We start from the raw sequence: 16,126 nt of genomic DNA, 5'->3' as shown, positions 1-16,126 counted from the left end.
ACATAACTCTCTTTTTAGATTTGAGGTCAGCTCAGTGATTCTTGAGAGTACTTTCCATTTCACTGTGCATTCACAGAGCCTATCCGCTGTTTACCAATTGCATTTGCAAAGCGATTTGCGGGAAGTTAGCTATTAAGTTATCATCTAAGATCACCTAAGTCCGTTGCAAATAGCAAGGCTCTAGCAAAAGTACTTTCAGTGTTTTTTGTTTTGTTATTCAGTAGTTTTGTTGTTCACCTTCAAAATTTTCAGTGCCACAGGTACAGGTGTGTAAAATAAGACTTTGGGTGTTGGCTTTCTGGAGTGTTTTTAACCATCTTTATATTGTATTTTCATAGGCATATCTTCTTGTTTGATCTAGCTGTAATTGTTTGCAAACGGAGAGGTGATAATTATGAAATGAAGGAAATAATAGATCTTCAGAAATACAAAATTACAAATAACCCCACTACTGATAAAGAAAATAAGAAGGTAAATATTTGTTGCTAATTCATACAAAATGTATATTGTTAGCAGCAATCTGAAGCATTTTGCAGGAGTTCAGAATGCATATACAATTGATTTACAAAGTTTTATGTTTTAAATGTAAGCTGAAGTGAATATTTAGGGATTTCAACTTTGTTTATTTTCATGTAATTAAAATGTTTGAGTAAGTCATTCCAAAGTGAACACACAAAGTGACCACAATAATGTGGTCTTGCTGTTCCCAAAATCAGGGAATTAAGGAACATACAAATGCTTCTTTATTTTTTCTTTTTTTTTTTTCTCCTTTCTTCATAACTGATGACCTCTGTATTGCCAATCTTTTTATGCAGTGGTCTTATGGCTTCTACCTCATTCATATCCAAGGTCAAAATGGTTTAGAAGTTTATTGCAAAACTAAAGACTTGAAGAAAAAATGGCTTGAACAATTTCAGATGGCTCTGTAAGTATATTTTTATTAAGGTAGAATCACGTTCATCACAAGTGTAAGAATACACTTAAATTATGCTAAACTGCTTTCATGTTTAGATTTTTTTTTAATATACCCTAGTTATCTGTTTTATTTGACTTTCTGAGAAACAACTGACCGACATCTTCATGAACAGAGTATTTCCCTGAAACTCCTTTTGGAAAAGAAAGAGGGCACTCTAGGCTATGTATTACTTTCCAACTTTGCTGCTAAGACTGTTTTAGTAATACTGTCTTAAGCAACCAGGGGGAAATGTTAATTATTTTAGCCATAAATATCTAACATAATAGTGACATTTTTCCCCTCCCATTTTTATTTTGATTAATTGAAATATATTTTTTGAAAGGTGATGCTGATGATTTGAGAGGGAATCCTGGCATCTTTCCTAGTGGTTTTAACTGATTTATTGTTTAATATTTGGATCAAGTTGCTTGGCTTAATAAATTTAGTTTCAAAAGGCTCATTTCCTTTAAATGTTTTCAACTAAAAGAGGAGGTTGCTTTAGACTGCTTGAAAAGTAAGTTGTTCAGATGCAGCACTGCAGATTACATTATTGTTATGCAGCTTGAGCTTTATTTCCATTTCTGATTCTTGTCAGAAAGACAGACATGATTATTGACACCTCAGGTATTCTGATTAAATTTAAAACGTGAACAAGGGAATCGGATGTCAGGTTGATGCTTGCTTTATGGTAAAAAAAAAAAAGTGTGAGGAGGAGTGAGATACTCCCGGTGAAAATAGAGAGATGGCATTAATAAAGATTGTTTTGGATGTGATTGTAAAGGTATGTGTTTTCAGAAAGAAGCTCTTATGAGCTTATGAGTGAAACTTGCTCATAAACTATATATATATTTTTTAAAACCTTAGTTTGATGGGTGCTAATGATTTAAATGAAGACATAAGGGAGGAGAGCCTGGGCTGGACAGATGTTATGAGGCCTGTTTACTAGGGTTCCCATCTTGCTGATTTTTACTGAAGACAAAAATGGCATGTGTTTTGGCAAAAATTTCTGGTTAGCATAGTGGGAGATGGGAAGAGGTGTTTATTTGTTTGTGTGCAGAAAGCTGGGTACTTTGCCTCTTTCTGTCCCTGTGCTCTCCCTGCTGCACTTCCTGTAATGTCATTACTGATATTTACTTAAACATAGATAAAACATGTATGAAAAGCATGAGATTGTCAGCTTTAGCATTGCAAAAAACCAACCAAAGTCAGCCAAGGAGCTAAGGAGAGCAGTAAGAGAGCTATGTTTTTTTTTCCCAGGGCTGTATCCTTAGTTCTTCCCAAACACTTTTATGGTTCCGTGCAGGACCCCCCCATGGCCGCGTGTGTGGTGAGTGAGTGCAGCTGCGTATCCTTACACAGTGCTAGGCGCCAGCCAGCGCTCATGAGCGGTTCACCAGCGTGCCTTGCGAACAATGGTTTACTGCTGCCGGTTGCCCTACGTGAGCAGAACGAACGGGACCTGAGGGGTTGACAGGTTAATGTGCTACTCCTTCCTCTTGGGCAGATGGAGCTGGTGGTTGGAAACGAGAGTCGTCGTGTCACCCTTGTCTTGCACAGATGTTTGTCTTTCTCATAAACCCATACCTCTAGTTTAACCTCTTTCTGTGTGATTAAAGGCCGTAACGCAGAGGCATGGGAACTGGAGCAGCAGGGTTGCTGCAGGCCAGGGCTGAGGTGCAAAATGATATAGTGGCATTATTTGCATTGGGCAATGCTTTTGCTCCCTTATATTTATAACTATTAGGATTGAAAACAATGGGGAGCTTTTATGCTTTCTGAAGTTTTTATATCTTTCCCCCAATTCCGTTACATGGGTTTGACTTAATAGCGTATTTCCCTCAGCAGCTCTCCCAAAACATACCTTGGTGTATGTAGTGATAATTATATTCTAATGCATGCTGAGGCACAAGAGTTTGTGTTTGGGAATAAACTAAGCCAAGTGTTTTGAACAATTGGTTGGTTGGTTTGATTTGTTGTTTTCAGCGGTCTCATTGCCTACTGTGTAGTTTATCTGTTCTAGTGTGATTCTACTCTGAAAAGTATCTGTGATTGGAAGTATGCTATTATTTATCATACTCAATTATAACTGCTGCTTCTATGGGCAAAATACTTCTCATTACTTAAAAATTTTACTGAGACTGCAAAAACAGCATGGTTGAAGGGCTGAATTACATTCTTTTTTGATTATCAGAAATGTTGTTTACTAAGTTCCAGACAGAAATTTCAATGCAGTTTTGTTGCCTTTGGCATAGCATTCTGTATGAAGTCAGGTCTGTGCAAGTGTTAATTCAAGAACATAACAAGAGAACAAATTAGGATCTCTTATTATTTTTAAATTAAGAATTAACCTTGTTGCCACTAGAACAGTTTTATTGGCATAACTATGTTAGCTAGGCTGTAATTTTTTATTTTTATTTTTTAGAAGTTTAGATGTTTATCCCAGTGTATGAACAACAGTGATTATAGTTATATTGCTGAAAAGGCACCTACTGTTGAGATGGTGGTGTCACTGAGATGAGACTTTGTCTCCAGATACGGGAAGCTTATGTTATTGGTGAAGTATGAAACAGAGGAGAATACTGCTTTGCTGGCTGGACTTGGTTTAGGTTTGGAGGGCAGGAATACATTAGGCACACTTGATACGGAAAATCTTTAAAGAAAGGAAGGATGAAATCCCAGTGCAATTTCCAGTGTTACTTTTCAGACTAGTAAGTTTCTGTTAGAAAACTAGTTTCTCAAACCTGTGAAAATATTTTACCCCTTGGCCAGCTCTGTTGTTACTGTAGTATATAGCGCATTGCTTTGTCATGAGGGAGGTTGGGAACGACGGGTTACTGGTCATAAGAAACTGAGTAAATTGTTTTTATTCATGTGGCAGTTCTGTTGCTACAGTATGTATTTGCTGTTTTCCTGAGACTATTGCTTTATTTAGAAAATATATAATACCAAAACACCTCAATTTTTACTTTTCCTAAGAATTTCATGAGGGTTATTGATGAAACCTGTTCATATACTACATCCTCAGCACCAATGATACAGTGGCACGGCTGCACTGAATTTGATGCTATTGACCTATTCACAGTAATCTCCACAGTTGAGGCTGGGTCACCTCCTCTCCTCCTCCCCGCCCCCCCCCTTTTTTTTTTTTAAAGTTTATTGTGTACAACCTTCAAAATTGCTGTTTATTTGGGAGCATTGGATTTTCTAGATGACAATAAAATGAAGTAGGACACGGGGGCAAGCACAGTTAATATCACAATCAAGCTCTTGAAGCTGAAACTTTGGTTGGACTCATAAATCTGATGAATTTGAGAGGTTTTCGTAAAGCTAGCAGGCAAAGACCGATGGAGGATGTTTTAAGAGCAGCCATCATATCATAAATGGCTGAGTTCTCTCTTGGTGTGCCTGTTCCCTCACTCGTGTGAATGGAAGCTTTGCATGCACAGGGGGAGCGTAACCGCTTATTGCCTCAGAAGAGACGCACTGCTTAACAGCGATAGTGGTTAATTTGAGCAGTTGTTATTTTGTTCTTGGACCTCTGTTCATAGTAATGGATGAGCCTATAGCTGTATGAGTAAATAAACACTTTTTAAAAGATAGTACTACAAAGACTTTACTGTACTAGACGTGGAATGTTTAAATTTAATCTAGCATGTCAAATAGCATTAGTTTAAATGCAAAGTCATTCCATATCCAAGATAATATTAATAGAAGTGTACAGCCAAATTACTGCACCAAATTACTCAGCCAAATTAGAAACATCATGTATTAAGTGAAAGTTTGTCAGCAATGTGATAAAATGCATGGTTTATTTGCTGCAACTAAGCCATTAAAAACCTCAAAAACTGATTGTGAGTGTGAGACACAGTTCTGTTAGATTTTTTGAGTAGCATATCCTGTCTAATCTTTCTCCTGTATCAAAAACAATCAGAAGAATTATAACATATATAATGTCTCATAATATACCTACAAATTACATAAACTATTTGATACTTTTATGTTATTCAGCTTATGCTAAAAGGTAGGAGCATTGATTGGTTTTTTTTTTTCCCCTAGAAAGCTCTCCTACAGATGCTTTTCTTAATTTAAAAATGCTTATTTTTAAAAATAGTTGACTAATGTATGTGTCAATGAATTTATGCTAACCATTTTTTATTAAAAGAAAAAACTCCTTGGAAGTTGAAGTTGTCCTCCTCTATTATATGTGTGTATATACCTCAGTTATATTACTCTGGAACTACTTAGCTGAGTAATTATCAGACTTAATTTCTTATTGTGTGGTAACTGCTTTTCTCATCACTGCTGTGATGAGTTTAATTCTCTTTCATTTCATCATGAGATGATACAATAAATACTGAAAGAAAATATGTTGATTATTATTACAGTTGTCTCGTGTTGACTAAATGCTTGCTTCCATCCACTAAATATTTCTTTGTGTGTAGTTTGTTTCTTGATCACAGTAGAGCATGGAGCAGGGGTGTGTGGTCTTCCTCACAATGGCAGAGACCTTTTCCATGAGAGGCAACATATTATATTTTCCCACTGACTTAATATCTGAATCCGTTAGTGTAATATGGCGTGCAACATCTTATGCTGGTTTGTGCTGAATTTATTTTGTCATCATGATGTCCAGTTTGCTAATTTAATTAAGTCTTTCTCTGGTTTCTCAATTGTGCTTTGTAACCCACTCTAAAAATGGCCATCAGCAAACTTTACTTCAGAATATATATTTCTAGACAAGAACATATTACACAGAAATGCAATTTAAAATGTAATCACAGAAGAATTTAGGTTGAAAGGGGTGTGTGGAGATTGTCTGCCTCAGTCTCCTGCAAGGCATAGGTTGCTTAGGGCCTTGTCAGCTTGAGTTTAGTACTGCTGGGTTTCAAGATGCACAGAACCAATATTGCAAAGTCTCATGCAACAGTGTTGTAACATGCCTTTTAATTAGGCTTTACTCAACATCTCTCTTTCACAAACTGAGAAGTGCATGAAAACATCTTGCAGGCAGAGGAACAGGCCTTTTTTGAATGTACTTAAAGTTTCACCTTCAGAAGTACTGTGATTGTAGTTTCTGCTTTGACATTGTTACTGAAATTGCAATATTAATGTCATGTCTAATTAGTAATGCCTGAAAAATCAGTGGGAAATACATGATTGTTATAGTGATTAGGGTACACATTAATTGCATGGAGTTAATGAATCTGACTTTTTTTTTAATATCCAAATAAAAGATATTTCAAACATGAAAGCTGTACAGCCCTCAAAAAATTGGTGGTTTTAGTTTTAATTACACTGTATTTAAGTTAAACTCACTACAGAGTTTGTGCAGCAGCTCAGGTACAGTCTAATATGTTTTTGAAAAATTACTGTTTCAGTTAGACGTAAATTCACACTGTGTAACTCAAGAGACACAGAACATATCATCTAATTGTAAGGAAATAATCCCAAGATTCACTGATTCTCAAACCTGATGGGTATGTGCGCAACACTTTAGATTAGGCAAGCTACATAAATTGTAGATAGAGCTCATTGGTTTACTAGATTTTAAAGAAAACTAGTACAAGAAACAAGGTAGGTGAAAAGTGTTCTCTTACCTATTATCGTACCTATTTCCAAATTTGGTTGCACTCTGTGACTATGACATTGGTCAGATTCAGCTCAAATAGATCTGTTCCCTTAGATAGTGCATTAATAATGCACATGCATTAAGATGACTTCTGAGAGAATATTTGAGCTCTGACATATTGAGCACTGACATATTAAATTAAAGCTTTCTTATCAGAGCACTTTAAAAGCCTTAAATATCTGCTGCATTTTTCAAATAGCCTGAAAAGGTGTTTCACTTATACCAACCTCACATAGGTTACCAAAGCAATAAACAAACATGTCTGCCTGGGCTTCTCCATCAGTATAAATATTTCACTACTGCAAAAATGAGTGCCAAGTTAGTGTCTGCCAAAGAAGAATGGTTGCCTGTTCTTTGCTATGACTCCAGTTGTTTTTGATCAAATGTTTTTCAGGATTATAAGCAACCATTCACAACATATTTATAGTCATGCAATTTCTTTAGATTATTCCAGACACAGCAAGAACTGTGTGAAGATTCTGTATATGATTAAGAGCACAGTGTAAGGACAGTGTAGAATGTGAAAGCAAAACAGAATTTATGAAAACAGTGTGTAAACACTTGGAGATGATAAATATACTTTGATATTATGTCTTCTGGTTTACAAAAATCAAAGATTTCCTAGTCCTTATGTTTTTACAACTTACTTTACAACATGTGAGGTATATTACTATGAAAATTAATAAGTGTTTCTTAAAATTCAGTGAAATAAATTTGTAGTGACACTACCTCATGAAAGTAAAGTACTACCATCTAAATACTGGTTTTTGCACAAGATGTTAGTTTTTTTCAGTCTTTAAACATGGAATGCTGCATTACGTGTTTGTCGTGATACTTTGGCATATGAACAGATGTCCTAGTTTCTCCCTGCAAATCAATGCTATCTTTTTTCTTAGCGGATTTAGGTGTTTGTCCAGTAATTTACAAGTTTATGGCTGTATACATACTGTATTTTTACATTTTTTTACTCCAAAACATAGACATTTGTCTTCAGTGAAGTGTAAATATATGATAAAATATTTCAAGCTTATCAAGACAAGTAACTTTGTAAATTTGGATTTGTAAGACTAGAACTTCCACAAATAAGACTCAGCCAGTGAATATTAAAGTATATAAAGTATTGATGCTTTTGATTTACAAATACTGATGTGTGACAGAGCTTTGTTCCTATCAGGTGGTGTTTAAAAATGTTGTACAGGAATAGATTAGCTCAAAACAGTCCATCTCCCATGCTTTTCAGGGAAGTAGGCTGATAAGGAACAAGGAAAGCCATCTTGTTTGAAACAATGCAGTATGTTTCCAAAAAGTTAACAAGATAATTTTCTTGATCTCAAAAAAGCCACTCATCATATGATCAAATAAGCAAATTTCCTAGCAAAGTCTTAGAACTTGTGTGTTCTTGATCAAAAGCGCAATTTACTTGTGATATGGTTAATTTAATTATATAACATGTCTTCTTGATGGAGACTCTTTGATGTGACAAACCAGACTGTTTGAGTATTAGCATATGGAGAATTGATTGATTGATTAATTCAGTAAATAGCATCTTCAAGGATGATTCTGAAATATAACAGCCTAGCTGGAACAGAGAAAATGAATTAGCTGTAAGTAATCAGCATTGCTCCTGAGAAGAGAAGTTAGAGAAGAAGCTGAAAATCATCCTTTGTGAAGTGGCATTGCCCACCTCTAGTGAGAATACCCCTTAAGAATGCCATTTTCTCTCTTCACCTTTTTACAGTTAATAATAAAATCCTTGTAAAGATTGAAAAAGCATTATTTATTTGTATGTTTGTCTTTGCACTCTTATTTTGTTATTTTATTACACAAATGCCTTTCTATTAGATGACAGCATGTTGTATCAAGTGATCAGTTGAAATGGTAATAGCCGCACAGAGCTGAAATGTTTCGCGTGGAAAGAAAGGATAGTGCAAATGTAAGGCTGGTTCTGCTGTTTGTGGGGAACAGGATTCTAGGGGAAGTCTGCATATCAGAGCAGGGAGTGAGGTTGAACATCTCTTGGGACCAGCTTTGCATGAATTTCTTCATACGAGGTTTGGCTGAAAGCTTTTTGTCTTAACTGTAACGTATATGGTTTTCTGTTTCTTAACTTCTGCTGTCCTTGTTATTACTTAAAACATTTGAATATGTGACAAATGTTAGCTATGTTTTATTGCCTAGTTAAATTTTCCAAAATTTTCTGAGGTGTGTAGTACCAGTTGTCATGGCTAAGGTGCTTAAAATTTTGAAAGAAGGTCACTTTGGCACAAAACAGGATTTTTAACTTAGGATGTCTTTATAAACAATTTCTGTTAGCAATTAATACCTTAAAAATACTTATGGCAGATCTAGGTTTATTGATGCATTTTCTGCAGTGATGTCAAATATTAGTACAATAAGTAAAACTGGAATGAAAATTTTCAGTGTCCTCAGGTATTAACCTGTGCCATTTTCTTTATAGGCTATACTGCATGAATACAGCATCAGATTTCATGTCACATAGACTTTAAAATGTTCTTCAGCAGTTTGTGCTCAGGGTGTCCATAATTCTGAACAGTTCTGTATGAAGCATTTTAAATTATTATAAGCGTAACATGGAGTGTAGAATAATAACAGCTCTAAAATGCAAAGGTCTAACTTTGGGTTGAGAGTTGAGGGGAGTTCAAGGTATTGAGTTTTATCTGAGTTCCCTGTAGTATTTCTTCTTTTAATACTTAAAACAGTTGCAATTCACTGCAGACTCCTCATCTGCAGACTTCATACGTGTTTATTTGTTATGCCTCTGGGCTCACATACATACTTATTCTCTAAAGCCAAGTTTTAATCAAGTGAAATGGCTACTCAGTTTCAAATATAATGCACTTTTTAAATTATGGGATATTTTGCAGACATCTACATACAATCGAACCCTGTGTAATTTCTTGTGACATGATTGCATTTCTTGAAGAGACTGATATGGGAAAAAGATCTTCAAAACCTGACCTAAATAGCATTTCTGCAAAAATGAGTCAAAACCAAAAATAAGAAGGATCATTAAAACTTCCTAGCATGTTTTTCCCTTTTGGGGGAAAACTGTCAACCCCAAAGAAAGGGCAGCTGTCGCACTGTACTGTTACGTAGAACCTGTGACTCTGCTGGACAGCCTGTTCCCAACCCAAGAGCTAATGACAATCTGGGGGGGGGATTTAAGCCCCAATCTCTGGGCTTAAATGATACCTGTGAGGTTTATCATCAGTCCCCTGCGAAGAATGGCTCAATTCAGTCAGTGTTTACAATACCTTTGCTTTCTCTGTATTTAACAGAAGTGATCTACTCAACAGTGTCTAGGTCAGCACCTGCTCTTGTTGATACCCTGTCTTGTTTTGCAGCTAATTCACTTTTGAAAGGAGCTTTCTTGATCCTTTTGCAAAGGGTTACTTTTGCATTTCTCTACGTGATGTATTAGTTCTTTCTTTTTCTGTATGTGCTGCGATTCCTGCAATGAAGCATGTATGTGCTTTTTGTGGTGGAAAAATGATGTGCATATATCTGAGAAATATCAAACGTTTTTCAGGTTCTCCCCCCTGCCTCCCCTCCCCCCAATACATTTTTCCTTCCAGTTTAAGAAAAAATAAATTTAGTTTAAAAATACTTGAAGTCTGGGAAGGAGAAGTTGAGTTGTTAATTAAGTACTCCAGAGAAGCAATTTTTCAACATAAATTGAAATGTTTGAAATGGGTATAAGCAACACCTTCTCAGTGGTCTTGACCCAGGGAGGGGGGGAATCTGTACAGATCTTAGTTGCTGAAGTCAAGCTAGTATTGAAAAGCTGCCAAGGAAGCAATTAAAAGAAATGGCCCTCAAAATACAGCAAGAAAGACAGAAGAACTGGTCACTAGTGGAGGACAGCAGTGGACCTTCCAGGCAGGTTATTTAAACTACAGTTTCTAACTGGTAGCATTGAAGGTAATAGTAAATAGATTTAGAATAAAAGAAAGAGGAGAGTTTTTCTTTGTGTGGTGTTCTGAAGTCTCCTTCCTTTAACTCCTTGCAGAATATGAAGCCATAAGATGGTAGACTTCTAGTGCTCTCTGCTGCTGCATACCTTCTTGTTGCTAGTGCTGCGCATGAGATTGATGCCCATAACCAGGAGCCAAAGACTGCAGATTCTAGTTGCTTCTACTCTATATTTTTATAATACCACGTCTTCTCTTTTGTGTGCTCTTTTTCAGTAGAGGCAGTATTACTTGCATTTCACTAATTTCCTATTTAAAATTTAAACTTGCTATAATAATTTAATTAATCTAATCAATACAATACATTATTTTATCCCTTTATTATATTTTTGTTAGACTTGTTGGTAGCCAGTAGGCTTTTAGTAATATGTCCATGCAAACCAAACTTGAGACAATAGTTCTTAATGTCTGTACGGCTAATACTGAAACATCTGAAGGGCAAAACATCCAAGGGAAGATGTACTCAGTATGTTAAAATTTGTGAAACAGGGATTTTTTCATTGTTTGTATCTTTAGAAATATGGCCTTTCTGGAAATGAAGACTGGGATTTTAATGCGTTTATTCTCCACATAGGAAAATAGAAGGAAGGACCTATAGTAAACTATCTCTTAGCCTTCTGCTGCTGAATTGAGGAGAGAATTGGGAAAAATTTCCTAATTACAGATTCACTCTGTTTCTGTAGCCTGACATTTTGTCTCTGCTAGAGTGTAGGAGTTAAAACAACCTGGGGAAAAAGTAGAAGAGAGGAAGGGAAACGACTTTTGACTTCCCACATTGCTTGTAAAAATAAGAGACAGAGTTTTACCATAAAATGAGGAACACGTTCTCTGTCATTGTTTACTTCAGATTAAGTATTCCTGGTATATGGGTGAATTCCTGCTCTGGCCAATCATCAAGATTGTTCGACAGCAGAGATGGATAAAACATTTCATTTGCGGTGAGCCTGGGGCACCCAATAGAAGACGTTGTTGTGGAAGGAGGACTGAGGAACCTCTAAGAGGGCTTGACTGGTGACTGTTCCACTGTGATGGGGAAGGAACCTAGTTTAAGTCCTAAATTAGATATTCCTAATGCTAGCCACAGAAATTGCTTCAATGTGTTTCAATTTTTATAACAATTGAGTGTGGGTTCCATGTGTGGGTTCCTTCCCGTCCGCCCTCCCGGCAAGAAATCCTCCTTCTGAAGAAGAAAATATTCTTAGTATTAAGCTTAAAATTAATATTGACTTAATATTCAGTTTTTTCTATGTCTTGGAACGTGACCACAGGTTGGGAAGTAGAAGGGAAAAGAAGATTTCAGAAGGATGAAATGTTCTCTTTACTGTGTTGTGGCAGCTCTGGTTTGTGTTCTCAGGGTATCAGTGTAAGGCTTGAATGCTGTAACTAAAAGAGCTTCTTTATGGTTGGACATGACTATGAAAAGCTGTATGCTATGCTGTGACTGCTGTTTTTCTGTTGAAGTTATAAGCTTTATTTACTGTATTTAAAAACTCAAAAAATAGTATATGCTATTCAGTGTGAAAGGTTTTGTGGAAAAAATTTCCTATGGTCCTTGTGGTATTTGGGCTTGGACAGTCACAGATGAGTTGTGCTTAATCTCTAGTTGGAAACATGCGTGTGGTATCGAGTTGGGTTATTCTTGCATTAATTTTGATTTGTTGAAAAGCATATATTGAAAACTAAAATATCAAACGCCTAGATTCATGAAGTTTCAGACTTTACATTAAAAGACTTGCTACTTGATATGTACTGCTACAGTGCATCATCTCCGATTATCTCAGACTTGTCTGATGTGATGTGTAATGTGACTACAGAACTGGATTTGCCATAATGCAGCATGGCTGATCAGGAACTAGAATGTGCAAGAGTTTTCCACAGTTAGCACTGCAATATATATTTTTCTACTAAGCTTTCTTTATTCCACCTCTATGTTTACAGTATATTACCTTATCGTTATCTTTTTGTTTTTGCTGTAGTTTTTTCTGGGTTTTGTTGTATCATTAATTATCTTTCTATATTGTGCTTCACTTTACACTACTCTGTCTTCAGAGTAAGCATATTTCTTATTTTGCACTGTTCATTACTGCCTTTGTCAGAATATCGATGACTGGAAACTTTGCTTTTGCATAAATGTGAATGCTTTTTTTTGAGCAGTGATGAAATGCCTTCTTGTCTAACGTGAATCAACTGATAACAATGTATCTAAATATTAGTATTTTTAATAGACTGTTTCTTTATGAAGAGAATCATGAGATAATGGGTAAAATACTAATCTTTTAAAAATGTGACGGACTCTCAAACTTGAGAATATATTTTGCTGATGTGTAAACTGAAACAAAACACATGACATTTTCCCATTCCTGTTTGGCCTCAAATCTGAGACAATTAAGAGGAATGATTAGAAATAGAAAGGAATAGACAAAAGAAAATGTGTATGTTGCTCTTCTCCGTGAATGCAATGGCATTGTTCGTTTTGAGACAACTGCTTGGAATTATCTTCTAAGTCTGCGCAAAAAGAAAGACTGAGCAGCAGGTGAGGTTTCTTCTCTTGTTGATTCCTGCTGTTTCTACACAGGATCCTCTGTAATACGCTGAGGCTCTAGTCCCTTCCAGATTCATTTAATCTATGGGTGATGTACTTCAGTGGCATCTCCTTTGATTCATTAAACTTTTGTTGTTAGGGATTTTTAGGCTTTTCCTTCTGGGTGATGTGGCTTTGGGGAAAAAGGGGAGAAGACTGATATCTTTTGAGTGGTGGAAGGAAGGGCGAGCAAAATGTAAAAGGTCCTTTTGATTTATGAATAGTTGCTGTGTGCCCCTAGAAGAGCTACTCAGGCTCACGTCTTTTAAAAAAAGCTATTTTAGAAGATCTTTGTGCTAGCTTGACCTTAGCCAACAAAGAAATACATGAAGTTACATGGTAGTGAATTGATAGGGAGTATGAAAGATGTGTAGGTGGTGAAGAAGGAACAGGTTTTTGGACAGAGAATTTATTGAAGTAATTGTTAGAATCTTACAATCACTAAACTAAAACCTGTGGGGTTTAAAGAAACTGAGGGATTCACTCTTTATGATACATTTTTATGATCCTTAAGAACTGAGTAGTACTTGGAACCAAACTAGGTCCTCCTGTAGGTAATAGTGGACAAGATAAACCGAAATTTGCATTATATTCCAAAGTTGTGCTGTATTATATGTTTTCAGTTTTGTATTCCTCTCCTTATGCAAGTAGGACAAATGTATCCAAATTTTAGCATACAGTAGAGAGCCGAAGTTGTAAGCTTGTTTACCTGGATAAATATTCTGTCTTGTTTAGGTACGTTATAATCCGATAGTTTAACCCATAGGTGCAATAAAACAACTTATGTTGAAAGAAGGTGGAGGGCCTTGTGACAGCTCTTCTGTGAGGTAACAGCTCCATTCTTTGCCATTTTAGCACTATGCTTTTTTTCTTCTCAAGAATAACTTTTTCTATTAAGGACTGTAAAATGAAACTGAATGGCTTTGTGAAATATAAAGAAACTCAAATATTACTTCTAATATAAAGAAGAATGAACACAGTGTATGATCTTTGTTCTGTTAATAGGACGTATATTTTCAGTAGCTCGTGTATTTGAATCTTCTTGGAAGATAGCCCGAGAAAAGAATGGAGAATTTTTACATACGAAAAGAAGTTATATAGTCGTACACTTGTGTTAAACAACTGTCTGTATGAGGCTGTAATTTTTTTTTCTTATAGAATCATAGAATCATTGAGGTTGGAAAAGACCTCTAAGATCATCGAGTCCAACTGTCAACCCAACACCACCATGCCTACAAAACCATGTCCCTAAGCGCCTCATCTAAATGTCTTTTAAATACCCCAGGGATGGTGACTCAACCACTTCCCTCAGCAGCCTGTTCCAAGGCCTGACCACTCTTTCAGTTTCCTAATATCCAATCTAAACCTCCCTTGGCGCAACTTGAGGCCATTTCCTCTCGTTCTATCGCTAGTTACTTGGGAGAAGAGACCAACACCCACCTCGCTACAACCTCCTTTCAGGTAGTTGTAGAGCGCGATGATGTCTCCCCTCAGCCTCCTCTTCTCCAGGCTAAACAGCCCCAGTTCCCTCAGCCGCTCCTCATAAGACTTGTGCTCCAGGCCCTTCACCAGCTTTGTTGCCCTTCTCTGGACACGCTCCAGCACCTCCATGTCCTTCTTGTAGTGAGGGGCCCAAAACTGAACACAGTATTCGAGGTGCGGCCTCACCAGTGCCGAGTACAGGGGCACGATCACCTCCCTGCTCCTGCTGGCCACACTATTTCTGATACAGGCCAGGATGCCGTTGGCCTTCTTGGCCACCTGGGCACACTGCCGGCTCATGTTCAGCCGGCTGTCAACCAGCACCCCCAGGTCCTTTTCCTCTGGGCAGCTTTCCAGCCACTCTTCCCCAAGCCTGTAGCGTTGCCTGGGGTTGTTGTGGCCGAAGTGCAGGACCTGGCACTTGGCCTTGTTGAACCTCATACAGTTGGCCTCGGCCCATCGATCCAGCCTGTCCAGGTCCCTCTGCAGAGCCTTCCTACCCTCCAGCAGATCAACGCTCCCACCCAACTTGGTGTCGTCTGCAAACTTACTGAGGGAGCACTCGATCCCCTCGTCCAGATCATTGATAAAGATCTTGAACAGGACCGGCCCCAGTACTGAGCCCTGGGGAACACCGCTCGTGACCGGCCGCCAACTGGATTTAACTCCGTTCACCACAACTCTCTGGGCCCGGCCGTCCAGCCAGTTTTTTACCCAGCGAAGAGTGCACCTGTCTAGGCCGTGAGCCGCCAGCTTCTCTAGGAGAATGCCGTGGGAGACAGTGTCAAATGCTTTACTGAAGTCCAGGTAGACCACATCCACAGCCTTTCCCTCATCCACGAGGTGGGTCACCTGGTCATAGAAGGAGATCAGGTTGGTCATGCAGGACCTGCCTTCCATGAACCTGTGCTGGCTGGGCCCGATCCCCTGGTTGTCCACTATGCTTATTATTTTTTGAAGATTGATTCTGTTCTAATTAAATGAATGGAATTTTTTCTTTGGTTTGTTCTTGAAAAATGGTCAAGTTGTTAGGATTAATTTGATATGCTTTCAAATCTGATGAGTCTCTGCATATTAGGCTGATACTTTTGACATGGTTTTGCAAGCTATCCTGGTCTGAACCAAATGGTCAACAAAAAGCAGCTTTTTTTGGGAGTATAGGTACTGTAACTTGTTCTAGGGAATTTTCAGGATTGTCCATAGTTAACTGTGTAGTCTAAGAGATTTTAGCAGCCCCTTGGCAAACATATTATGAAATACAGGCCTTGCTCTGCCGAGTTAACAGCCCAAAAATAATACATTGTTCTCCTGGTTTAAAAAGTTCTTTAATTTTTTGAGATTAATTTTAGCCTTGATACCTGTACCTTCCTGCTGTGAATGGGTAGTATTCATGTCTGTTTTAGTTAGCAGAAGCTGTGGTATTGACATATTGCATATCGTAGCAGAAAGAGGGACGCTAGTGAGCTAGTTAAAACAGTAGTGAGTGT

General features: G+C 37.4%; 1 protein-coding gene across 3 annotated transcripts in view; it reads left to right on the top strand.

Moving 5' to 3' along the window:
* Nucleotides 1-16,126, top strand: part of VAV3 (vav guanine nucleotide exchange factor 3) — a 179,273-nt gene that overhangs the window by 90,770 nt on the left and 72,377 nt on the right. For all 3 annotated transcript variants that reach the window (XM_075156466.1, XM_075156465.1, XM_075156464.1), the window contains 2 exons: nt 339-471; nt 816-925. In XM_075156466.1, the coding sequence (XP_075012567.1) occupies nt 339-471; nt 816-925 (243 nt within the window). The remainder of the gene's footprint in view (nt 1-338; nt 472-815; nt 926-16,126) is intronic.

Source organism: Calonectris borealis, chromosome 8, assembly GCF_964195595.1.
Source record: "Calonectris borealis chromosome 8, bCalBor7.hap1.2, whole genome shotgun sequence".
Lineage (NCBI taxonomy): Eukaryota > Metazoa > Chordata > Aves > Procellariiformes > Procellariidae > Calonectris > Calonectris borealis.
The sequence above is the reverse complement of the archived record's forward strand: the minus strand, read 5'-3'. Positions and strand labels throughout refer to the sequence as shown.